This window comes from Urocampus carinirostris, chromosome 10 (genome assembly GCF_059441175.1).
Source record: "Urocampus carinirostris isolate Australia breed hairy pipefish chromosome 10, RoL_Ucar_1.0, whole genome shotgun sequence".
NCBI classification, from domain to species: Eukaryota; Metazoa; Chordata; class Actinopteri; order Syngnathiformes; family Syngnathidae; genus Urocampus; species Urocampus carinirostris.
Genome location: NC_142358.1, coordinates 39,719,991 through 39,746,461, shown reverse-complemented (window position 1 = coordinate 39,746,461; position 26,471 = coordinate 39,719,991). Strand labels below are relative to the sequence as shown.

Below are 26,471 nucleotides of genomic sequence, written 5' to 3'. Positions count from 1 at the left end.
AGATTTAGCCATGCTGTATTCACTAGCAAGATCGGAAATTCGTACACCTCTTTCATATTTAGCTATTATGTCTTTCTTAAAGGCAATAGTTGAACGAACAACTTGGTTTTTTTTCACCTGTCCTGCTTGCACCGACCTTCTTCGGGGGCATAATTAGGGGCTAAAACACCCGTACGCCGCTCAGCATCGCACCCTAGCGTACCGGCGTTCGAACTCCGATTTTTTGAGCGAACAGCGAAGCAAGAATTTCTCGAAATTTTTGGTCCAACACCGATTTGTCCGAACTGAGAGGCGTTCGAAAACCGAGGTTCCACTGTGTGTGTGTATATATATATATATATATATATATATATCTCCACACATATATATATGTATGTATACATCTAAATTCATCTCTCTCGCTCTCTCTCAACTACTAAATGTTACCAGTAAGGCGAAAGTACTCAGTAAATTGAGCTCCAAATTAGTGAGGGAGTGCAGTCAAAAAGAAGAAATTGACGTTTATAGTCAAGAACGGAAGTGAATATATCACAATGCAAATTTGCAAGTTAAAAATGGAGCTTGAAACATTTTATGAAGGCACTTTGTTCCACGAGTACGTTTGTTCCGTCTTATTATGAAAGGACACAGGAAGTACAAGTACCGAAAACCGGATGCGGCGGCGGCTATTTACAATACATCATAATTCTACATATCGAGTCAAATAAGTGCGTCGAAAATGGCAGTTGTTGTTTTCCAAAAATCGAAACGGAAGTCTTTAAAGCGACACGGAGTTCTCCATCACATGGATTCACAAAGTAAAAAACAAAAAGTATCGACATTTTACACAAAACGTACACGGTCATATAAAAAGTCACGAGTGCAAAGTTGGGAAATGTAGAAAAGGATTGGCATACAAAAATAAGTCCATGTGCTTCTTCTTATTGTTTAAAGTCCTTCAAATCTTCGGACTGTTCGGTACCTCAAGGGAGCAAACGTTTCGGCAGTGTTATTTTCCCATCGGGAGGCGGTGAGCGGTTGCCATGGTGACAATGTGTCAAATGGAAACTACCACGAGCAAAAGTTGTGCCATTTTTAGGGTGGCCAAAAGGAATTTGGCCTCATTTCATCACTATCAGATGAAGATATTCACAATTTTAAATCCATTATAGTTGAATCAGCCAGTGGTGTCCAAACCGTGGTCTAGGAGAAGTTCATAGCCCTCTGTGGATTTTTGTGGTCCCGATCGAATACTTTAAATTGGGGTTTTTTTTGTTACTGATTACGCTACCAGTCTGATACGCATTCCGAAAATAAGTTATGATGTTATTACTGTTATTACTTGGTTGTTATTAAAAGTAGGGTTATGCATAGGCAGGTACCAAAATCTGCTTAAAACCAGGCACCCGTAGAACACTTAGGTACGGATTCAAACGAGAACATACTCGCACGCGCACACCCTCAGAAGTAGAAAATTGTCAATGATCCTTCTTCAATTTAACTTCTGAGGGTGTGCACGTGCGAGTATGTTCTTGTGTGAATCCGTACCTAAGTGTTTTACGGGTTCCTGGTTTTAAGCAGATTTCGCGGACACAGAGGGATCCCAGTTCGAATCCCGGCTCCTCCGTGTTACATGTCGAAGTGTCCTTGGGTAAGACATTGAACCCCTAATACCCCCAATAAGCAGGTTAGCGCCTTACATGGCTGCAAGGGCCGCTATTGGGAAATGTGGAGCACACTGTAAAGCGCTTTGGGAAGTCATTGACTTGAAAAGCGCTATATATATGCACGTTTCATTAAAAGGCCACTATACGTATAGATAAAGTCTAATTTTATAAATCATTGAAACAAGGGTAAAAATAGGCCCAGTCAACCACAAAGACATCTGCCTTGTATAAGGGCACTGGATGATGCAAATTCTAAGCTAAATATTAAAAGGAGAGCCACTGCTCCTCTGCATTGAGAGGAGCCAGTTGAGGTGGCTCGGGCATCTGATAAGAATGCCTCCTGGACGCCTCCCTCGGGAGGTGTTCCGGGCATGTCCCACCGGCAGAAGGCGACCCAGGACACGCTGGAGACACTATGTCTCGGGGTTGGCCTGGGAACGTCTCGGGATCCCGTCGGATGAGCTGGAGGAGGTGGCTGGGGATAGGGACGTTTGGGCTTTCCTTTTGAGGCTGCTTCCCCCAACGTGCGGAAGATAATGGAAAAGGGATTTTGGAAAAATTGGTCATCTATTTCAAGACACTGATGATCAAATTTTTCATGCCATTTAGAAATCACATTTCGTTGAAAATTACAATGACCTATCCATGGGGAGCCAATTTCACGAACGGTCAATTTTTGAGGGGGCTAGCTGGTGTCCGCGGTGGTATTTACTAAAATAAATGGTTTATTTTTTTTAATTTGTTTTTAAAATATCTAAATATAGTAAACAAACTACCTGGTTACAGTTTAAAATTCAAAGTCAAATTTTTGTCTTCCGTGAGTGGAATCCTATTTGCATTAGCATGAATTGGGATGGTAAATCACAGTAAAACAAAAATCATCCCTGCTTTCTTTTAAAGGGACAATATGTAATATTTGACCACTTGACGTCACTCTTGTGCAACCATAACGAGTGCTACAAAGCACAAGCAAGATTACAAACTAGGGCGACTCGGAAGCGACCAAACCGAATCATTTTTCACTGCTCTTTCGCAAGGTTTTTGGGGGTACCCATAGCAATAAGATGGCCCGACCTCTAGATTAGCCTTATGGTAAGTAAAAATATAATACGTATTTCTGGACCCATGCGTATTGCAAAAAAATTCAGATAATGTATTTTTGCCCATTTTTCAAATCAATATTGTTTTTTTTTGTAATTTTACCACAAAGAGGTGCTATATAATACGACAATGTCCCTTAAATTTCTCTGAGTGGCCCTCATGAAGTATGGACACCTCGAGTTTAGGCAAACTGGCTCGGAAATTTACATTTAGGGAGGTGTCTTTTTATGTGCACGTAGTTATGTGCAAATGGAAAATAAAAAAAGACTTCTTGGAATAATTACCCAATTTAGAGAATGCCTTCAGGAAATGGAAAAAAACCATTACCAGATTCCTACCGTGGGTTCTTTGTTTTCTCTTTTGTTGAGTTTTGGGGAAAAATGGCGCTCTTTTTTTCTGTGGTGCATCCTGGAATGTCTTCGGTCAAGGCACACAAATAGGAAGTACCGTATTTTCTGCACTATAAGGCACAACGGGTTATCATGCCGAGCACCCCCAAAAAAGTCTTTTTTTTTTTATTTTTTTTAGGCGAATTGAATTAAAACCTCAGTAAGAGCCATCGTATTAACTTATGCTATGTGTGAGTGCAATGCAGCTAAATCTTAATCACAAAACATCAAATGCAACAGGAATTGAACCTGGGTTGCGGCAGGGAGAGCATCCTACCCACAAAACTACCAGTGATAAAGATGACATTTGATTTTATATCATGATCACACTGTTTACTTACAGTGACAGAAACGAATGTTAAAGAATCGTGAAAAGAAAAAGCGGGCCAAATTCAAGCACATTTCAAGGCCAATTTTTCACATTTTCCAGTACCTTCAAAAGAAAAAAATTGGTTGACTTTGATGTCTAAAATAAAATGGCTATCTTGTTGCTAGCACATACTTTGTGCGATTTTAAGCCGTTTCTATTATCTATTATATTTTTGTGTCAATGGGCGTCTATAAACTGACATGAATTCGGCCATTCTCCTTCAACAATGCACACGCAGCTTCAATACGTCCCACTTGTTTACCGACACGAAAAAAGCTTTATAGCTGTTGGGTAATAATTAAGTTCAATAGGGAAGACAAAAAAAGAAAGTACTGTGAATAGTTTAATCTATATTTTAAGTGTTTCCTAGGGATTTCCTGCAAAACATTGGAAATGACTCAATAATTTAGTACACTTGTTTTATTATTAATGATAATTTATGATTAAAGTCAAGTCTTCTTTATTTACTGTATATAGCTCTTTATCCCAAGAAGTCTCTGAGGAACTGTTTGGGAAACAAAAGAACCAACTCTTCTCAGTGAGCCGAGCTAAAAGAACCGGTTTTCTAAATAGAGGCGTCCTCTTGGTGCAACCAGTAGGGGGTGGCAGGGGTGAAGCTTTTCATGCTAACGCCATAATGAAAAGCCACCAGAGCAGGCATGTCTGTGTCATTTCCACGCACTTAAAAAAAACCCTAAATCTATTGCGCGGTCTTTAGAGTCAGACTGCCAAGAAACATGTCAATGGCAACAATTTTCAAGCACACCTAAAATTCAAGCATTTACTGACCTTTTCAAGGATTTCAAGCACCCATACAAACCCTGTAAAAATAGTGTGATCATGAGATAAGATCTAATGCCTTTACATATTACGTCTGTGTCACCGGTGGGAGAGTGGTTACGTTTTGGCGCTCTCATCGCCGCAACCTGGGTTCGATTCTAGTTGCATCGCATCTTTCGTGATTTTGGTTAGCGATGATTCCGTATCCTATGACAGATACGGTAGTGTACCATAAAACCACGAATAAATACTGTGTGCATTTCCAATTTCATCCACCAGTATTTTGCGCCATTTAAGGCACCCCATGGAATTTCTGGCCAAATTGGGGTTTTTAGATGTGCCTCAGAGTTAGAAAAATCCACTATGTTTCGTGGTCTGACTAATCAGGTCCGTTTTTGGTCACTGCCACGCCACTTTATGGGTGGCCTCGCGCTCGTCCAGGAGCTCGGTAGCGGGCGTGGAGGCCCGGGTAACGTCCGGCGTGGAAACTCGGAGCGTGGAATGTCGCGAATAGCGCAAAGGCAAGGTAGCGGCCGAGAAAACCGAATTCACGTCCAGGCTCTCCAAAGACTCTGCCGTGGCTCGCCCGCTGTCGTGCTGCGGGCACAGCACGTAGCGGTTGGGTTTGTGCACCTCCGCCGTGGTCATCTCCAAGCCTTTAAGGCCCAGGGGGGAAGACCCTCCTAGAGGGGAGGAGCCCCCCAGCGGCTCGCATCCGCCGACGGCCCCCAGTTCCCCCGAGGAGTCTTCCATGTTGACGTAAAGGATCTCGTCCGGGTCTTGGGCGTCCGGAAGGTCCTCCAGGGCTTTTTCCAGCTCGCAGCGGAGCGATTCGAAGGGGGGGCGGTCTTTGGGACTCAGGAGCCAGCAGGAGAACATCAGAGCGTAGCTGATGAAAAAACAGACTTTTACTTAACACCTTGTTCAGGGACAAATTTTACAGTACCAGCGTCGATCAAAAGAACGTTTTTGTTGTGTCTTTGATGACTAAAATAAAGTCGTTATCTTACTGCTAGCACGAGCTTTGTGCTAATGTGATCTGCAATCTTGTGGTGTCAATTGCCTGCTATAAACTGACATGAATTCTGCCATTCGGCTTCAACAATGCTAGTGAAAGTACTGTATTATAAAAAGCAGAAAAATGAGCCACATTTGGACTCATTTTCATGATATTGACTGCTCCATAGAAGAGTGCATTCAATCTTCCAATCTTAGAGACTGCTGATCTTTGGCTTTTTGTTTTACTTATTTTAGTTTATATTTTTTAGCATGTTTTTCAGAGGGTCTGTATCTAAATTGGTTAAAATAGAATTGTAAATAGTTAACCGTTTTGCATTTTATCGCTTATTAATAGCACTAAACAGTTCATATATTTCATAAATATACTATATATATATAAAAACTCAATTTTTTTTGCATCTTCAGGGATTTTGTGTGCTTGTTCGACTTTAAATCTGTTCAGTGTGTAAAAAACTTAAAAACTGTATTTATTTGACAATTTTTTTTGCAGATCTGTGAATATTTTAATTTATATTTAATAATTTTCATAATAATAATAACAATAATACTGCCCAATTGGCAGATTAATCATTTTACATCTATTTTTCTTATTTTACTATATTTTAGAATAAAAATAAAGCCCCCCTAAAATTGAACAAAACAATCTGCTATGTCAAATGATTGCGTTTCTATTTTCAAATTTTAGGACATTTTTCTAATACAAAGAATACTCAAAAACAGCAAATTCAACTGCCCTTTGCCACACCAGACCATGTACTTATTTTGTATTCTTTTTATCATTACTTAAAATAAGCAAGTAAAAAAATACTACATGGTGAAATAATACTTACCTGCCAACTGGAGAGGAATTTATTAATTACATGATAATGTATTATCTTAATCAATTTATGTATTTATTTGTGATAAATTTATTGGGTTTTAAATATTGGAGTCCCGCAAAGGAGATTGCACAAGATGCCACTTTGTTATTTTGGCTAATATACCTCATGATTCTTTTTACTGCCTGCCAAATATGTCGCTGTTCTTTGATACCCACACCCTTTAGGGCAGAACTTTTGTAACCCAGAGATTTAAGAAGGAAGAGATCAGGGAGGGCTTTTAAAACGTCGGAGGTTTGGGTCCTCTCCTGTTCTCCTTGCAAGTTCAAAGGGCGGCAGTGGCTCAGGAGATAGAGCGCTCGTCTTGGGATCAAGAGATCGCAGTTCGAATCCCGGCTCGTCCGTGTTACATGTCGAAGTGTCCTTGGGTAAGACACTGAACCCCTAATACCGCCAATAAGCAGGTTAGCGCCTTACATGGCTGCACGGCCGCTATTGGGAAATGTGAAGCACAATGTAAAGCGCTTTGGGAAGTCTTAACTTTAAAAGCGCTATATAAATGCAGATCATTTCATTAAAAACATTTGTTGTGTCTTCTTTCCTTATTTTTAGTGTCTACTAAACTATAAAGGGAACAATGGTTTTGCAGGCTGGCACCCCCTTGAGTCCCCAATGAATTCCTAGTAAAAATAGGTCCAAACAAGTGATGTACCGCCCTTCTTTGGTGCAAACCTCGTTTCCTTATTGTTTGTTGACTCTGGGACTATGTTTACAGAGTCCGCCATGACACTCAATGAGCTCACACGGTGGGTGTGGCATAGTGTGGTGCATGCAAACTTTGAATCGTGCTTATTGGCTTGTGCCATTATTAAAACTTGCCTCTGATTGGTCTGCGATTTTAAAACTTGAACAGTAACAATTGTGGTTGGCCAAAACTCCATCACTCTCTACAAAACCTTGAAAAAAAACGCAGTGCACTGCAGTTTCAAAACTTCTGACTTTGACTTCTAGTGTGTATGTTTAAGTAGACTTACAGCAGAGTAGCGAATAAAAATCTACTCACATGTTATCCAGACAGTCCGGAGGCTGCTTGAGACGATTCCCCTGCCTCAGATAATCGTAGATCTCGCTGTTCTCCACCCCGGGATACGGCGTCTGCCCCCTGGTGGCGATTTCCCACATGGTGACACCAAACGACCACTGGGGGGCGACAAAAGTTTAGAAGATAGAAGGACGCCGTCGGAAAGGAGAAATGTATCGTATGATGGCAACTCACCACGTCGCTTTTGGTGGTGTAGACACGGTCTGCCAAGCTCTCGATGGCGATCCACTTGACAGGCATCTTGGAGATCCGCCCTTGACGGTAGTAGTCGCCGTTGTAGATCTTCTTGGAGAGGCCGAAGTCGGCCACGCATACGTTCATGTTCTCGTTCAGCCTGGGACATGAAGGAAGGATGTTAAAGCTGTGCCCTTCTCCACCATTTTCCTAGGGTTTGTACATCGTTTTCAAGGCCAAATTTAAGCACTATTTGAGCACTTCAAGGCCAAATTTCAATTCTTCCATACCTTCAAAGATGGAAATCTAGTGCCTATCAAATGAACGTTTGTTTTTCATTGACTTCGATGACTAAAATAGTTGCTATCTCGCTGCTCGCACATACTTTGTGCTATTTGGAGGTGTTCCCATCTATGACTTATGATTTTATTGTTTTAAGTGTCTGCTTCTATCTTCAGTGTTTTTCGTCCCGTTTGACTACTACACTTTGGATTACTTTCTATCCTATAGTTATGGGTTTTAACGCACAAAAATGCGTTTATTCGAGGAATCAACTCCTTGCCCTGAAGAATTCTCGTGCTGGCGTGATGAGGGGGCCCTATCGTGGATGCAGAGCCAGAGCTAAGGTGAAGGCTAAGCGGCTAGCATCGTTATAAGCCTTCGGTAGCGTCCGTAATCATGCTGAATGTGAACTCTCTACCAAATAAGAGCGACGAACTGGCTGTTTTGGTGAAAAATATCAAAGCTTACAGGAAGTTCAGTTTGCTGTGTTTTACGGAAACGTGGCCCACGTCTAGCATCCCGGACGCTAACGTGGAGCTACCCGGCTTCGGCGCCGTTAGGACAGACAGAGACACAAAAGCCTGCGGGAAGCGGAGAGGAGGTGGACTCGTTATCTACGGGAACACGAGGTGGCTGCAGGAATGTCGAACATTTGGCCTAGCGTGTGACGTCATTCACTCCGCTGTTACTAAACTACAACACAGCACCCCGAGGCCATCCTGTTAATCTCTTAATAAACAACAAAAGGATACTGCTGGAAGTGTAACTTTCCCTACAGGGATGAATAAAGTATCTATCTATCTATCTTTTTTTTTGTCTCAATAGGCTGCTATAAACTGACATCAATTCTGCCATTCTGCTTCAATAATGCACACACAGCTTGGCTACGTCACATTAAACGTATTGGGTAATAATTGAGTTCAATACGAAAGACAAAAAAGAAAGAAAACACTGTACAAAAAGCAGAAAAATGAGCAAAATTTTGACTCATTTTAATGATATTGATTGCTTCGAATCGGCATTTAATCTTTCAATGTTTTTCTTTTTTGTTTTACTTTTTTAATTTATATTTCGTTTTTCAAAGGGTCTGTGTCTAAATAGTAGTTTATTTTTCCAACATTTTATGATTTTTTTTATAGCATTGAAAACATGTTTTTACTTCTTACTCTATCGTTTTGCATTTTCAAGGATTTTGCGTTGTTGTTGGACTTTAAATCTGTTCAGTGTGCAGACCCTCAAATGACCCCATGAAAATACAACCCGGATGAGGACAGACTTCTCGGGGGGTGCGAGACGATTTCTTCTTCTGAGGGGAGGCGTGACAGGAAGTAATTGAGAAGCACTGATCAAGGGTAGGGCAGCACGGCGGCGCAGTGGTTAGCGGCACAGTTCTGAGGTCATGAGATAGAACCTCCTGTGTGGAGTTTGTATGTTCTCCCCGTGCTTGCGTGGGTTTCCTCCGGGCACTCCGGTTTCCTCCCACATTCCAAAAAACATTCATGTCAGGTTAATTGGCCGGTCCAAATTGTCCCTAGGTGGGAATGAGCAACCGAATTGTCTGTCCCTGTGTGCCCTGCAACTGGCTGGCAACCAGTTCAGGGTGTCCCCTGTCCACTGCCCAAAGATAGCTGGGATGGGCTCCAGCACCCCCGCAACCCTACTGAGGATAAGCAGTGCAGATAATGGATGGATGTATGATCAAGGTTAACTGAAGGATGCGGGTCATACATGCAGTTCCGTGCAGCGAGGTCTCTGTGAATGAAGTTCTTGTTGCTGAGGTATTCCATGCCACGGGCGATGTCCGTCATGAAGCGTACCAACATCTGGGACGGGAGGTACTGCGCCGCAACAACCGTCACACATTTGAACATGACTTTATTTTATTCGATTTGTTTTTGCTTGGTTTGAATTGACTGACCACGGGGCAATCCCCCAGGCGAGAGTAGAGCAGGTACGTATGCAGGTCGCCATGTTTCATGTAGGGCAGGATGACGACGGGTGAGGGGAAGCCTTCGCTCTCCACCGTTTGCAGACACACACCTGTACGGAGGAACAAGGCATGTCAACTCATTGGTGCCCCCTGCAGGTGGCTATTACAGGGTTCGTACACCTTTTTCATGGTCGGCCAATCAAAATTTTTTTTTTTTTGAGGGGGTTTATTTTGGTGACTAAAATAAAGTTGCTATCTTTCTAAGAGCACATAATTTGTGCTATTTTGAGTTGTTCCTATCGATGATCTGTAATATTTCTGTCTCAATGGGCTGCTATAAACTGACATGAATTCTGCCATTCTGCCTCAACATTGCATGCCAAGCTTGGCTATTTCACACTTGTTTACAAAAACGGAAAGGTATAGGTGTTGGGTAAGAATGGAGTTCAATATGGAAGGCAAAAAAGTACTGTATTTATAAAAAGCAGAAAAATGAGCCAAATTTGGACTCATTTTATTGATATTGTTTACTTCGAAGTAGAGTGCATTACATTTTTCAATATTAGAGATGACTGATCTTTTGCGTTTTCTTTAACTTATTTTAATTCATGTTTCGCATGTTTTTTAGAGAATCTGTGTCTAAATTGGTTAAAATAAAAAAGTAAGTTAAAAATAGTTAACTTTTTGCATTTTATCTTTTTTTATATCATTGAAGAGTTAACATTTTAAATTTTTAATTCATTGGTTTTCATTTTCATAGATTTTGTGTTGTTGACTCTAAATCTGTTCAACATGTAAAAAACTGAGATTGATTCTTTTTTTTTACAATTTTTTGTAGATCTGTGAATATTTTAATTTCCATTTCATGTGAAATGATTAATGACTTAAGAATTTAGTGCATGGTTTATCAATATTGAAAAAAAAATTAGCCGTATTGCTACATTTACTGCAAAAAGAACATTTTCGACACAATATGAAACATACTCTGAAGCAAATTAAAAGTCCACAAATTAAGTATTAAAAAATAAAAATATGATGAAATATATTTGAGATAAAAAACATTAGAAGATACTAATATATGTGATCAAGGGCTTTACAAATAAACATGACTCAACTTAATAGATAATAAATATGAAATGGAATCCATAATGACAACTCACCTAGCAGCCTCATGACGTTAGCATGATCAAACTCCTTCATGCACGTGGCCTCTCGCAGGAAGTCTTCCATTTCTGAACGCGTGCAGATGGCAACTAGAAGAAGAAAAAAAATACGGTACATTTTCATTTGTTAACCACATGCTACCTTGGTTTCCCTAGCAACCAAAAAGGTCAAAATACGTAAAAACTCTTAAGTAACTTTCACTATCAACACAGGCTAAAACAGTGATTCTCAATTATTTTTTTGTTACACCCACGGTGAAAGAAGAAATCCTCCCGTGCCCCCCTATAATGGATCTTAATTTTTTAAAGTGGGGACGAAGCAAAGACTGCTCGATATTGGGAGTAACGCGTTACCTCTGTCCATGCCGAATATCCACCTTTTGACACATTTTAGCTGAAAAAATATTCAACCATCGTAATGGGGTTGTAATGCCTTTAAGTGACGGCCCAATTTATTTTTCTTTGTGCTGTCTGCTGCCCGATATTTTAACATAGCAACCACACCAGTCTTTGGTTGTCTCCCTCTGTGGTTACAGTGAAGTGCTACGCAAGCTTTGCAAATTATTCGTCTTAGCTAGTAGTGATCCCAAGAGCCAAGAAGAGAACTGCAGGTTCGAGAGCATTCTCCATTCGGACCCCGGTGCTGTGGAATGCTCTTACCCCTGAGATTCGATCTGCAACCTCAGTGGAAATGTTTAAATCTAAGCTTAAAACACACTTCTATTCTATAGCATATGAATAATCTATATTTCACGTTGATAATATCTGTGTTTTATTCGTTATTGCAACATGCAAGCCTGGTAATCCTGGAAAGGGGGTGACCTCATGTGAAATGAAATGTTCTGCATTTCTATAGCGCTTTTCAAGTCAATGACTTCCCAAAGCGCTTTACAATGTGCTCCACATTTCCCAATAGCGGCCTTGCAGCCATGTAAGGCGCTAACCAGCTTATTGGGGGTATTAGGGGTTCAGTGTCCTACCCAAGGACACTTCGACATGTAACACGGACGAGCCGGGATTCCAACTGGGATCCCTTGATCCCAAGACGAGCGCTCTACCTCCTGAGCTACTGTGGCCCCTTCTCAAAGTTTCTTTCTTTTCCTCATGTTGAAGTTTGAGTTTTCCCTTGCCCTCATGTAGGTTTTAGATCAGGGGATGTGTAATAATAGTAAGTAGTTTGCAATAATCTGTGGTCTGTGCAGCCCTTTGAGACTCCTTGTGATTAAGGGCGTCACAAATGAACATGACTTGACTTGTTTGTCTCTTTATTAAGTCTGTCTATGCATTCGTTTTATATATTTTGTCCTAGGGTACTTTAAAGAGTGTTTTTCACTTTGTGTCAACGCTTCATACTCAATGCACTGCACGAAAACAAAACACTCGAGAATGCCACTGCACCCTTGTGTAGTGGAGGTGCAATTGCACTTGACTCTAGGCACCAGGGGCTCTGCCCCAGTATTTGAGAACCACGGGACTAAACCACTGGGAGACACTCACTTTTCATAGTCTTGACAGCGACTCGTAGAACCGAATCCTCTTGCAACAGCTGACCCTCCATCACGGAACCAAATTCCCCTGCGGGCGTCACACAAAAAATTAACAAGGGAATCTTTGACAATCCTTAGAGTCACACCAAAATATTATTGCAAAGATGATTTTGTTTCTCAATAATGTGTACCTTCGCCTAGCGTCTTTCCCAGCGTTAGCTTGTGTCTGTCCACCATCACGTCTTGGAGCTTCTGCCTTAGCTCGTCGCTGATGCCGAGACTGTTTACTGTGTGCAAAAAAAAGGAAAACCAGAAAAATAAAATCAGAATATTAATATTTTTGAAGGTTCGCCTTATAATGAGATGCAACTAGTAGCTTGAGAAATATGGTACATCTATGCCGGAACGGAGCTTTGTATCCTTTTTTGTTAACAATTAGCATCATCTTATTCCTCGCTTCAAAGTTGGCGCTGAACAAAAAAAATCTATCAATATAAAAGTGATAAATTATGAGAGGAGGCCCCCAAAACATGCATTAGAACACCAGAAGATTCCCTAATGGTATTTTCAGCTGCAGGACTCATTTAAGGGCCAGCTGGGACTTGTAAGGCAAATCTGTGTGTTTGGTGCTGTCCTGAATCATTCCGAGACGTTGTGGAATTTGTTTGTGGGGACTTAGGAGTTTTTTATATGCAGGCTTGATTTCTGATAAACGTTAAAGCGCCAGACTAAACATCAAAATAAGCATCGAGATCCTTCAGGTTCACAGAGGAGATTCTAGCGAGGGTGCAAATAAGACATGCGTGCCTGAAGATGTGCTAGATTGTCTCAATACAAGAAAAAAATGTTCAGAATGAAAAACATGACAAATAAAATGAGCAAAATCATTTAATATTGCACATGGCAGCTAGTCCAGCTCATTTGAGGTATGCCATTTCTCTTTTTACAAAGAAGAAATAGTAAATTATATATATTACTAGTAATGTGTATTTTTTGCATTTAATGAAAATAATTTTGAAATAAACAGTATTTTTATAAAACTATATAACAATTAGCATATTTATCTGCCAGTTTTGTCCATTTAATTATTTTGTCATTTTTATGAAACAAAAAAATATATAATAATTGTATTTAATGGAAGTATGAATATCTTTCTTAACAGTTTCATTGTTTTTAAATAGTTCCTTTTTTTTAAGAAAAAAAAGTATCATGATAATGAAGTCAAGTCAAGTAAAAAATAGCAGCTAAAAAATATTAAATAATAAAAATCTACATAATTGTTAAATAAATGTAGGAATAAAAATGAAGTGAAAATAATAGTAGCAAAAATATTTGAAGAATAATGTCACTATATTTTAACTGTTTTAGTTTAAAATATGATTAAAAATAAAATAAAAAATAGCAGCAGAAATAATTAAACAATAATAATTTTACTATATTTAGAATGTTTAACTTCGAATGTTTTTTTTGCGAGAAAATTTAAAATACAGAAAAAAATTGCAGTTAAAATAATAAGAATATTACTATAAATTTACATTTTTTCTACAAATTTTATTTAAAAAAGAAGGAAACAAATAGCAGCAAATATTATTTTAAAAAAATTATATGTGAACTGTTTTTAACTCTAAAAATATGAATACAAATTGTTAAAGAGTAAAAAGAATTGTCATTAAAAAACATTCAGGGAGTGGCTCAAACTCACGCGTGGCTTCAGTAGTCCTGCGGCTGTACGAGCGTCGTGCACGGTAGCGGACCACCAGCTCTCCGCTTTGCATCATTGGCTCGAACACGTCGCTGAAAAAATGAAATACCGACTCGTGTTTACTACACAAGAAAAGTCGTGTTTTACTTTTGCTGCAAATCTATGGAGTTTAGTACACAATTCTTAGTGACCTTTTAACATCAGGCCACTGCCCTAAATGGTGCTCATAATAAAACCGTGTAAAGTACTCAACGTTTGGTCAGAATCCTGTTTTGCAATGACAGAAAATGACAAGGAATACTGTGTTTTAAGTTTATCACATAGATATAATATCTGTCTGATACTTGTGGAATTTGACGTTGGGGAGGGGGAGTTAGCTTGCATTTGCGCATCAAAGGTTGACGTGACAAGCCCCAGTGTTCATTTTACCTGTGAAAAGTGATGGGTCCCGGGGACTCGCATGCTCAAAAATCTATGGGTCCCAACAGAGATCTATGGCTCCCCAAAATGTAGTGTGCTCCATGCCCTTACAAACTGTCGTATTTTCCCTTACAAAATACAAAAAAAATTTTTTTTCCCCAAACATGTTTATTTATGTAGTTTAACATGTTATATTGTACATGTGTTTCCTTATATCATATATATTGTTAATGAACATTTTGTTGTGAGACACTGAGTTGCTCGACATGAATGAGGTTTATTAGAAAAAAAAAGTTCCAAAATGAAGTCGCTTGGACGTTCACTGAAGAAGGAAAAAAATACATGCAAATATAATTAAGTAGAATAATACATTTTCTTATTCAAATTATGAATTCATTTTCTGCATTAAATTATTGTTGGTAATATACTTATTAAAGGGATAACTACAAACCTGTCTTTTTTTCATTTTCTCCTTTTTTACTTCTTCTTTTACTTCTTTATACAACATAATCATTCGTAATATATTGCATCAAAGCAAGTGAGCCGTTTGAGAGCCGGCTCTTTAATGAATTGAGCCGAAAAAGGCGGGGTCTCTAAAAAGAGACGGGCGTGCAGACGAAAACTCGGACCAAAACAACAATGGCGGATCTGCCTGACAAAAAGTTTTGAGTGCGGTAAATCTTTGTTAAAAAATGATAATGACCATTTTGTGTCAAAAAAGTTGCGTCCCGGGGACGCACGTTGATTTGACACGATGCATCCCCAGCAAAAATAATCTAGAGTCTAGGACGCAGGGACGCGGGCAATCGAGAACACTGAACCCCACAAGGGGTTCTCGCCCCTCCCAGGAGACCTGAACTGAAATGTGTTTTCTAGCTACTTGGATGCTTTTGGGAGGCCGGGAACTAATTAGTTAATTTTGAATTCATTCATGTCTAAAAAGTGTGCTCGTTTCGAGATGCAAGCACAATCCCGGGATGGATAAAACTCGTATGTAGAGGTACCACTGTACTAGAATGTAGTCAACACAAGTCAAATTCAATTAAAAATAATAATAATCATTAAAAAATAGTATATTTGTGCACCTGGCCAATACACACCCGAATCGCGTCTCCTTGCGCCGCAGTTTGGCCACGTAGACGGACATGAGGGCCCCGAGGGCCACAGCGCCTGTGGCGGCCATCACGACGTACCACCAGTGCCACGAAAAGGCAGCCGGCGACGACAGACCTGAAGGGAGAGGAAATCCGACAAACTGTGCTTAACAAAGCCTGTTCAAAAAACAATTTGTTGAAATATCGCAAAAGTATTTGGTCAAACTCCGAAGTATTACTCCAGTAAAGTACTATATGCAAATTAATACAAATATAATATGTGTGAAATCTGATTTTAAGTAAACCCTGCATGCAAAATAAGACATTAATAAAGCAAAATAAATGTGAATAAAATATTTTAAAGTTTTTGGATGTCATAAAAGCAAAATATATACAAATATATCAGTTAAAAATATATATATTTTTTTGACTACGTGATTATTTTTATTGATTGATTATTGCAAAGGTCAGAAATCCAATTTATATTACATGCATAATAGTAAATACTACTATTACATTTACAAATAAATTGGTAAATTTGTATTTTAATATTTTGAAAAAAATGATGAGAGAGAGAGAAAGAGAGAGAGAAAGAGAGAGAGAGAGAGAGAGAGACAGAGAGACAGAAATACTTTATTCATCCCTGTAGGGAAATTCACAAATTTTGTATTTGTATCTTTTTATTATTTAAATTTGTATTTCCACAATTTCTATCCGTGTACCAATTTATATGTTAGTATATTTTGTAATTTGTATTTTTTTTGCGACTGAAAAAATATTTCCTCAATAATAATATATTTATGTTAAATGGAATTGACTATGAATTACATCTACCAATAAATTAATAAAATATATCAAAAGAAATAAATAAGCTAGTATGTCTCTATGTTTTTGTATTTTAATATTTTGAAAATTCTATTTTGTATTTGTATTTCTTAAACATTTAAATTAGTATATATTTCCACAATTTATATCAGTGTACCATTTATATATTAGTATATTTTGTAATTTGTATTTTTTTTTTGCGATTGAAAAAATATTTTCTTAATAATAATATATTTCTGTTAAATGGAATTGACTATAAATTACATTTACCAATAAATTAATAACATTTATCAATGGTAACGAGTATGTCTCTATGTGTTTGTATTTTAAAATTTTAAAAATAATATTTTTGTAATATTTATGATACATGCACTGTTATTTAATTCAGTGATAAATTGATCAAATAAGATATATATATACCTGTAAATAAAAAGTTTACGGTTATTTTTGTTTCAATATTTTGAAAATATTTTATTTATTTGTATTCATACAATAAATATTCCCACAATTTATATTCATGTACAGGACTATTTATAAATAATATATTTGAATGTTATAATATTAAGTATTTAATAAAATAAAGAAAATTTATTTAGATGGATATGAAAACTATAAGAATAAATGGAATACAAAAATGATCAAAATAACTTGAATTGAAGCAACTTTGATTTAAAAAAACACAACATAATTAAATGCATAACCCATAAGAAACAAAAACTACACTATACTAAAATACTACTTAGGCGAGTAAATAGGTAGGACTAATTTTTTTGGGGGTTTTACTTCATTTATTTTTGGGGTTTATTTTTTATATTTTACTTGGCGAACGTACGGACTAACTAAAATCTGCTTGAAGAGTCTGTAACCGGGTAGAACTCACCTCCAAATTCTGTCAAGAAAGAAAAAGAAAAAAAACATATGAATTAGTTTCCGTTTTGCTGATTAAACAAAATTATTTCCAGGAAGAAAAAAAATATGCAATTTCTTACCAGGAGAGACGAGGGAGAGAGTCTGGGCGGGGCTCCATGGTCCTGGCCCCGCCCCCGTGTAGGCGCACACCCTATAAGTCACGTTGACCAGTGGGTGGGACAGGTTGATTGACAGCTCCGTGTCCAAGCCGGCATCCATGACAAACTGGGAGCGAGTAACGTAATACATGAGAATCGTCGAGCGTCCGAGAGCGATTGCGCGTGCGCGCTTTACCTGCTCGACGGCGGGCTCGGCGCTCAATTCCACCAAGTATCCGAGTAGTTCCCCGTTGAGCTTCCCCATTGGCCGGTCCCAAGCCAGCAGGACGCCGCTGTCGTTTCTCAGCGCCGTCACGTTGCCCGGCGCTTCATCGGGCACTGAAACGGACCATTTTAATGACATAGTCAGTGTTTCACTCAATTTTGGTTATTTGGTTAATATGAGTGTTTTTGTTCGCTTAGCAGAGGAGGGAAGGGGTGATCCACCACAGCAGCACATTGAACACAGGAATAGTTCAAGAGAGAATGCAATATGGAGGACAAAAAGGAAATTTCAGAAAAGGAGTCCAAGCAGGAAAATGATACTTATTCAGACTCATTTTAATGATGAATAACTCCAAAATATTGAGTATTGTCTATCACTGACTGAATAATCTCAATCCGTCCCTTAAAGTTTAGCACTTTGTGTTCCTTAATGCTAATATCAGTGTCTGAAACGCATGAGAAAAAGGTAGCGGTAGTTTAAAGTTGCCTGGCCCATTTTTCCCAACTTGAAACACTCATCGTAAAAAAAAAACGATTGTTGCAAAGTATTAAGGATTGATAATCAGAATATATAACAAAACAACACTTTAAAATTAAGTTTATTATAATTCTACTTGTAAAATTCATTGCATGTATATGACATTGCTGTTTTCCATTTGCCATCAGTATGTACCTGTATTGACTAATCTTCATTCATGCAATGTTGGCGTTGCGTCGTCTGCTACAAACCACGTGAACTCCTCTTTCCACAATGCTTTTACTGTACGTTTATGTTTTGTAGCGTCATCAATTTTGTTAGCTTCTTTTGAATCTTTCTTTTGGGGCTGAGGTTTTGGCTTGATTCCTAACCACTTATCCATTTTTCTTGTGTTCTCTGACCGTCTACTTTGGAAATGCACGACCTTATAACACTCAGGAAAGTCCGGAAGCACGGAATTATTCGATGCAGGCTTCTGATTGGCTGCCGAGTATCCAAATTGCCAAATGAACCGGAATTCCATGATTTCCAAACGAACCGAAATTCTGAAATCGCCAAACGAACCGAAATTCAGAAAATGTCCAAAACGAACGAAGATTTTGAAAATCGAAATAAAACAATTCACTTGTGAAAAAAAAGACAAAAAAATAAATAAATAAACCTTTCGGTTTTTTTTTCATAATAAACAGGGATCAGAATGGAGATTTTCATTTTCAGCTGAAATAGCCAGCGTCCAGGAATAAACCAGGGCGGAGCCCCCACCACCGACAACCCCTCCCCCAACCTCCCCCAACCCCCCCAAAACCTGGGTTTTAGGCAATTTACTTGTCCAAAACCATGCTTATATTTATCATTTAAGTAACATTTTTAGAAGATTAAAATAATTTGCCCACATAACTGATTTTTTTGTAAATACTGCAAGATAAGTTCAAATGCAGTTCAGTCCCTGCAGCTTGTGCGACAATGCGGCCAATTTTTCTAACGGCCGCCAGGGTGCGCCAGAGCAATAAAGGAAAGAGTGAGACAGTCGGATTTTTAATTTGTTTGCTACGCAAGAGAAAAAGTGAAAAAGTCGGAATGCCTTTGGGGTTCAAAAACAGCGGAAATCCGCGGATCCGCGGAAAATTCTGATCCCTGAATAAAAGCTAGAAAAATCCCTACAACAAAGTACACAACAACTAAAAAGAAATATAACTCTTCAGTGCTATAAAATCACTTTTGAAAACAAAAACTATTAACTCTTTACAATTCAACTTCTCACCAATGTTGACTGAAACAACACAGAACCTCTGAAAAACACATCAAAGTGTATAACATAAAAAATACTGTGTATCTACTGTATATTGGCAGTGTCTGAAGCAACATCTGCCCGGACGCCCGGGGCGTGTTTTTTTTACGTCGGAAGTACAACTTACCAAACGTCTCTGCCCGGGTGGCCGACAACATTTTCAAGAAAAAAAAATCTTTGTTCGGTTTGTAAATTTCGGTTCGTTTGGCAATTTGCATACTCGGCAGCCAATGGGAAGCCTGCATCGAATAACTTCGAGCTTCCGGAATTTCCCGAGCGTTATAAGGTCGTGCATTTGCATATCATTTTCCAAACTAGATGCACGGAGAACACAAGAAAAATGGAGAAGTGGTTAGGAATCAAGCCAAAACCTCGGCCCCAGAAGAAATATTCAAAAGAAGCTAACAATGCTTATGACGCTACAAAACGTAAACGTGAATTAAAAGCATCGTGGAAAGAGGAGTTCACGTGGTTTGTAGCAGACGACGCAACGCAAACATTGCGTGAATGAAGATGAGTAAATTCAGGTATATACTGAGGGCAGATGGAATAGAATAGAATAGAATAGAATATACCTTTATTGTCATTGTTACAAAATGGGTTAACATATTGTGACAACGAAATTGGGCGTGACACTCCAGTTTTACACATTCACAGTGAGGTATGAGCCAAGAAGATAAGGGAACAGAGAAGATAAGGAGACAGTGATGCAATGAATGTTATAAGTTATAAGTAGATGTATAATAAACTTATTTCTAAAGTGTTGTTCTGTTATATATTGTGATTATCAATCCTAAATACTTTCCAACAATGGATTTTTTTCCTGATTAGACGTCTTATTGTGTTTCGAGTTGTGAAAAATGGGGCAGGCAACTTTATGGCTGGGCAGGCAACTTTTCAGAGTTGTCTGCCCTGGTGTTTGCTAACTTTTTGTCACGAGTTTCAGACACTGGGTTAGTTATTCAAAGTAGGGTAAAATAGACTAAGTCCATCAAAAAATAAATAAATCATTTTACTAGAAAGTCACAACAATCCAGCAGTAGTGTGTTATTTTCAGAACAGGTCTGCGGGCTTCTTAATTGCCCTCAGGGGGCACCCTGGTGCTCGCGGGTACCACGTTGGAGAACCCTGCTTTAATGCATAGTTGTAATGCATAGTGGTTTTGTGTGTATGTGTAGGGATGACACAATATGTGAAACGGCGTCCAAAAGCGTGATGTAAATCAGGAAATGTTTGACGTTTGATTGTTTCCACATGCCCCTGGCACGCCAGCCAAAATCAATCTAGCGCCCCTAGCTCCACCTTCCTTCCTTTTTTTTTTTCCAACTCTCTTCCCCTCCCCCTCACCAAACTTCTCCTCCCTCCATTCCACCTCACTTTGGCAGAGCCTCCTTTTCTTTTCTTCCGTGGCAGGACAAAGAGGACATTGTGGCCAAAACAAGTTTCCACAGAAACATGAAAGTCAAGCGCAGCCCCTTTTGCCCTGTCCCCAAACAAAAAGCATCACGTTTCCCATCGGGATTTGCTGAAATGCATTTTCAGGACACGGCCTGAAAGTGGCGCTGTCTTGTGTTTGTTTTCTTGCCTTGGAGAAAAGGTCAGACAGGGTTCGTACGACTTTTTAGTGGCTGAATTCAAGCACTTTTCAAGCACTTTCAAGGCCAATTTTTCACTTTTTCCAGTATCTTAAAAAGGAGGAATCCAGCATTTTTTTGTTGTTGTATTTAGTCGCAATCTTACTGCTAGCACATACTTTGTGCTATTCTGAGCTGTTCCTATCTGTGATTCTTTTTGTGTCAATGGGCTGCTGTAAACTGAAATGAATTCTGTCATCCTGCCTCAACAATGCACGCACAGCTTGGCTACATCACACTTGTTGACAAACACGGGAAGGGCTCTATAAATGTTAGGTAATAATTGAATTCTATACAGAAGACAAAAAAGAAAGTACTGTATGTATTGAAACTATATATGTGAACAGTTGAATATTCTTATCAGAACTTTTTTGGGGGCCCCCAAATAAATAGAGTTTGAGAACCCAGATCTAAAGGGAAGTGACATAATTGTCCGCCATCTTGTTGATGAGCCGAACTTGGGCCTATTTTACATATATTGATTGCTCGGAAGCAGAGTGCCTTCAATCTTTCAGTCTTTTGCTGTAGTTATTTCAAATTTTTTCCACCGGATCTGTGTTTCAATTGATTAAAACAAAATTGCAAATGGTTAATTTTATCATTTATTTATAGCAATGAACAGTTAATATTCTTTAATAATATTGTTTTGCATTGGCATGGATTTTGTGTTGTTTTTCGACTAAAGCTGTTCAGTGTGTAAAACGCTAAAATTGTTGTGTATTTTACAATTTTTTTTTGTAGATCTGAGACTATTTTGATTTATAATGAGTAATGACTAAATAATTTGGTGCATAGTGAGCTATTATTATCAATAATAAATTGTTAAAATAACCCAAAAAATCTGAGGAGCTGTTTGTTGGAGCTGTCAGTTTTCTAAATAGAGCCGTCCTCTTTGATGCGACAGCAGGGGGCAGTGACGCTTCACATGACAACGCCATAATGACAAGCCACCAGAGCAGGCGTGTCGGCATCATATTCACGCACTTTAAAGAAAAATTCCTTGCTTGCTGCGTGGGTTGTAGAGTGTCAGACTGCCAAGAAACACAACAATATGAAGCATTTTCAAGCACTTCACCCAATATTCAAGCATTTTCCTGACCTTGAAAACAACATTAAAATTCAAGCATTTTCAAGGATTTCAAGCACCCGTACAAACCCTGGAATTTCCATAGAGACATGAAAGTCAACCGCAATACCTTTTCCCCTCTGCCCTTGCTGAAATACTCAAAGACACATTCTCAGGAAACGTGTTGAACGGCCTGAAAGTGGCGCTGTGGCGTTTGTTTTCTTGTCTTAGAGAAAAAGGTCAGAGCGGGGCCAAAAAAAACCTGAGAAACTCCCAAAATAAATCCAGCGCTCCCACGGACGTGCGCGTCAATTCCGCGACATGGCTAATAGGCGTAACCTTGGCGACAAGTCTTTCTTAGTTTCAAAACATCGTCATTATTTATATGATTCAACAAAATCGCTCATGAAAATAATAAGAAGGTTTTACCTACTCCAGCTCATCAGTGCGGCACTGATAAAATCTTCTCTTTGAAGAAGATAAAGAATACAGGACGTCATGGCTGAACCATTGTGATCTACAATTACTACAGCCACTACTTTTGATACTACAATTACACTATATTCAAGTAATACAATGAGTCCTTCAATGACTACTTCATGTTCTACAAATAATGCATAACGACTAAAAGTACAGTACTGTATCACTACCATACAACAGGAACGTGGTACTTTTGAGTACAACAAGTACGACAATGGTTTTAAAAACACTACAAGTACTCCAGGTATCACTTTGGGTACATCAATGAGTATTGCAATTAATCATCTTTACTACTTATACTATAAGACAAGTATTACAAGTTATACACATTTTATAAATGTCATAAGTATTACAACAAGCTACAAGCAATATTTTGAGTACTAAAATTACTGCATCTTTGCTACAAGTAATACTATGTGTCTTTTAAGTACCAAAACATGTATAATAAACAATGTATCATTACTACAAGCACTGAATAAATACTAAAAGTACAGTACTATATCACTACCATCAGTACAACAGGAACGTGGTACTTCTGAGTACAAGAAGTACGACAATGATTTTAAAAACACTACAAGTACTCCAGGTACCACTTTGGGTACATCAATGAGTATTACAATTAATCATCTTTACTACTTGTACTATAAGACAAGTATTACAAGTTCTACACATTTTATAAATATCATAAGTATTACAACAAGCTACAAGCAATATTTTGAGTACTAAAATTACTGCATCTTTGCTACAAGTAATACTATGTGTCTTTTAAGTACCAAAACATGTATAATAAATAATGTATCATTACTACAAGTACTGAATTAACACTAAAAGTACAGTATATCACTGCTACAAGTACTACGGGAAAAGCAGTACTTTAAGCTACTATAGAGCTACTAGCTAATTTTCCAAAGTATCAATCTAAATGTGTCCATTGACTTGTCTGTCTATGTGTCTGTCTTTTTAACTATCCAGCTATATAAATTGGCAGCTTGCTATGTAGCTTGCTAGCTCTTTAGCGACGTTATTAGCTCTCTAAGCTAGTTGTTGACGTATCAAGTTCCCCTTCTATCTAATTGGATAGCTATCGGGCTAGTTACATAGCTAGCTAACTCTCGCACTTTAGCTGTAGCTTTAAATAGTTCTCTGGATCAATTTCCCAAAAAGAAACTATCCCTTTCTGCATTTTCTATCCATCCATTCAGCAATATTCCTTAGCACCTTGCTAGGTAGCTTAATAGTTCTTGAGCGATGAAACTAATCCTCTAAGCTTTTTAGCAATATAACTAGTCTTCTAGCTATCTAATTTGGTAGCTGATGAGCTAGCTAAAGAGCTAGGTAGCTGTAGCGTTAGGTATTCCGAATGAATGAATGAAAGAAACTTTATTTCGGACGTCGCGAAAACAAAAACAAAACAAGTCAAAAAGCAGAAACAATGTTTACGTAACATGTCCGAAAACGAATAAGAGGAAGCATATTTAATCTTACTCTTTCGTCTTCCTTAATAATTCACGGGTGGCTCTTCTGTTTTTTTTACATGTTACAAATATACCTATTTACAAAAAGTACATATTACAAGACAATGGGAAATAAAAATAATAATTAAAACTAATAAAAAGACATTTTTCTTCTTCTTTATTTTGTGCTATACAAAAAGTAGAAGAAAATCACATAAAACAAGGTAACAAAAGATGGCACAAGAGGAGGAGTGGGTAGAAGAATTGTGTCCAGCTAGCTAGCTAGCTCAATTTCCCAGAAAAAAACAATCCCTTTCTGCATTTTCTATCCTTGTCTGTATGGTTTTATTGTTTTTTTTGGAAATCATAAATATATGTTTATTCTGGAGTGCCACATCAAACAATGTAGACGATTTTGTAATTAAGGATAATAAAATAACTTCTAAAACGGAATCATTCCGTAAGAGTACATTCTATTAAAAGTTTCTTCTGGAATCAAAACAGCTGTTTCAAATCCCTCTCCTGCTATTTTCTCCTTTAGGTTAATGGAGGGCCGTAATGGGAAAATAGTAAGCTTTCCTCCCACTGACCCTTCTTTTCCCTCCGTTGTTTTCCCACAATGCCTTTAAACGTGTGAGCTAACGCTAGGTTGAAGCCAAAATGGGGTGAAAAAAAGAGAAAGAATGCGAAAGAAAGATTGTTTTTGCTGGATTCTTCGGCGGCTGCAAACGTCGGCGAAAATCCTACGAGTGCGAAAATAGCAAAAGGCGAAAAGGTTTGCTTCTTGATGTCCCTTTTAGAATGAGGACACTTGGGAATTTTGTGGGCCTGTGAGAAAAACATGCGGCAACAAGAACTTGTTGGGGAAGTTTGAGCGTATTTTTGGTAGCCAAAGAAAAAGGATGCAACTTTTATACGAGTTAAAATGAATCAGCTTCCTCTTCCTAGTTCGTGCGTAAACATTCTATACTGTATCTCCAGCGCGCTAAGATCTTTAATATTTTGATTGGTAATATCTCGAGCAGGGCAGCACGGAAGCGCAGTGGTTAGCGCTTGTGCGGCACAGTTCATGTCATGGGAACATCCTGCGTGGGTTCAAATCCAGCTCCAGACTTCCTGTGCGGAGTTTGTATGTTCTCCCCGTGTTTGCGTGGGTTTCCTCCGGGCACTCCGGTTTCCTCCCACATTCCAAAAACATACATTTCAGGTGAATTGGCCGGTCCAAATTGTCCCTAGTTGTGAATGAGCGAGTGAGTTGTCTGTCCCTGTGTGCTCTGCGATTGGCTGGCAACCAGTTCAGGGTGTCCCCTGCCCACTGCCCGGAGATGGCTGGGATGGGCTCCAGCCCCCCCGTGACCCTAATGAGGATAAGCGGTACGGCTAATGAGATGAGATGAGAATATCTCGTGCATCCATCCAATATGGTTGTTGTAAAGTGTAACAAAGAGGCGAATTGTTCTTTGGAAATAAAAGTGGAATAAGAAAGCTCGATACGGTTGAGAAAATGGTTGGATCGCTTTTTTTCGGCCACTTTTTACCACAGAGGAGGAAGTTGCCTAACTCTTAAGGCTCATCTTCCAAAAGTAAGTGAAACTTAAATTTATTTATCTTTATGGAGCCTATTATTTTTTTTTTAGAACAAAACAATACAGGTTACTTATACGAGCCTTAAACATACTTCTATAAACCTTAAACATACAAAATATAGCACTGAAGCAACATACAAACGATTTCAACTTACGAACGTACTACTTTGAGAGCTACATGAACTACTAAGAGTACTACTAGTAAATCTATGTGTACTGCAAGTACTCCATCAGTAATAAAAGAACTACAAGTACTACTTTAAGTACCGGTACTTCAAGTACAACTATGATAGATTTTAGTAGTGCAACGTCCACCGCAAGTGATCCATCAATACCAAAAAGTCTTTGGATGCTCCATTACTGCTAAGTGTATTAAAAGTATTGCATAACTACTCCAAGTACTACTACAATTACTTTAAATACTACAATGTGTAGTATAAGAAAGGCATCACTGCAATACTACTACAAGAACAGTACCGCATCATTACAAGACAAGTACTACAAGTTCTACAAACTTTATAAGTAATACAACAAGTGCTGGTAATACCTTGAGTACTAAAATTACTGTATCGCTGCCACACATAATACAATGTGTCCTTCAAGCACTACTACATGTACAAAAGTTAATGCATCAGTACTGCATGACTACTTGAAACACAGTACTACATCAAAAGAACAAGTACTACCAGCCAAGTAGTACTTGAAATCAAACAAGTACTATGAGTATTAAAAGTAATACTTCATGTACTACAACTAGTGCATAATTACGAGTACTGTAGGTACTATTTTCAGTACTACAGCAAGTAAGGCGTATTTACAACTTGTACTGGTGAAGCAATCAGTGAATCGTAAACTGCAAGTAATGCTATGAAGTAAGTACTTCACATGCTGGACCACAAGTAATGCAACTACTACAAGTACTACATCACTTCCACTAAAATACAAGTACT

At 38.4% G+C, this 26,471-nt stretch overlaps 1 protein-coding gene across 1 annotated transcript in view; it reads right to left on the bottom strand.

The window, feature by feature from the left end:
* Positions 1–2,040: 2,040 nt before the first annotated feature.
* The window catches only part of axl (AXL receptor tyrosine kinase), a 65,498-nt gene continuing 41,067 nt past the window's right edge, over positions 2,041–26,471 (bottom strand). The window contains exons 8-20 of the mRNA XM_088345657.1: positions 17,507–17,649; positions 17,293–17,437; positions 17,184–17,192; positions 15,485–15,614; positions 13,965–14,056; positions 12,454–12,549; positions 12,273–12,350; positions 10,773–10,865; positions 9,601–9,722; positions 9,411–9,520; positions 7,401–7,560; positions 7,188–7,324; positions 2,041–5,175 (exon numbers count right to left, since the gene is read on the bottom strand). Coding sequence (XP_088201783.1) covers positions 4,686–5,175; positions 7,188–7,324; positions 7,401–7,560; positions 9,411–9,520; positions 9,601–9,722; positions 10,773–10,865; positions 12,273–12,350; positions 12,454–12,549; positions 13,965–14,056; positions 15,485–15,614; positions 17,184–17,192; positions 17,293–17,437; positions 17,507–17,649 — 1,805 coding nt within the window. The 3' untranslated portion in view covers positions 2,041–4,685. The remainder of the gene's footprint in view (positions 5,176–7,187; positions 7,325–7,400; positions 7,561–9,410; positions 9,521–9,600; positions 9,723–10,772; positions 10,866–12,272; positions 12,351–12,453; positions 12,550–13,964; positions 14,057–15,484; positions 15,615–17,183; positions 17,193–17,292; positions 17,438–17,506; positions 17,650–26,471) is intronic.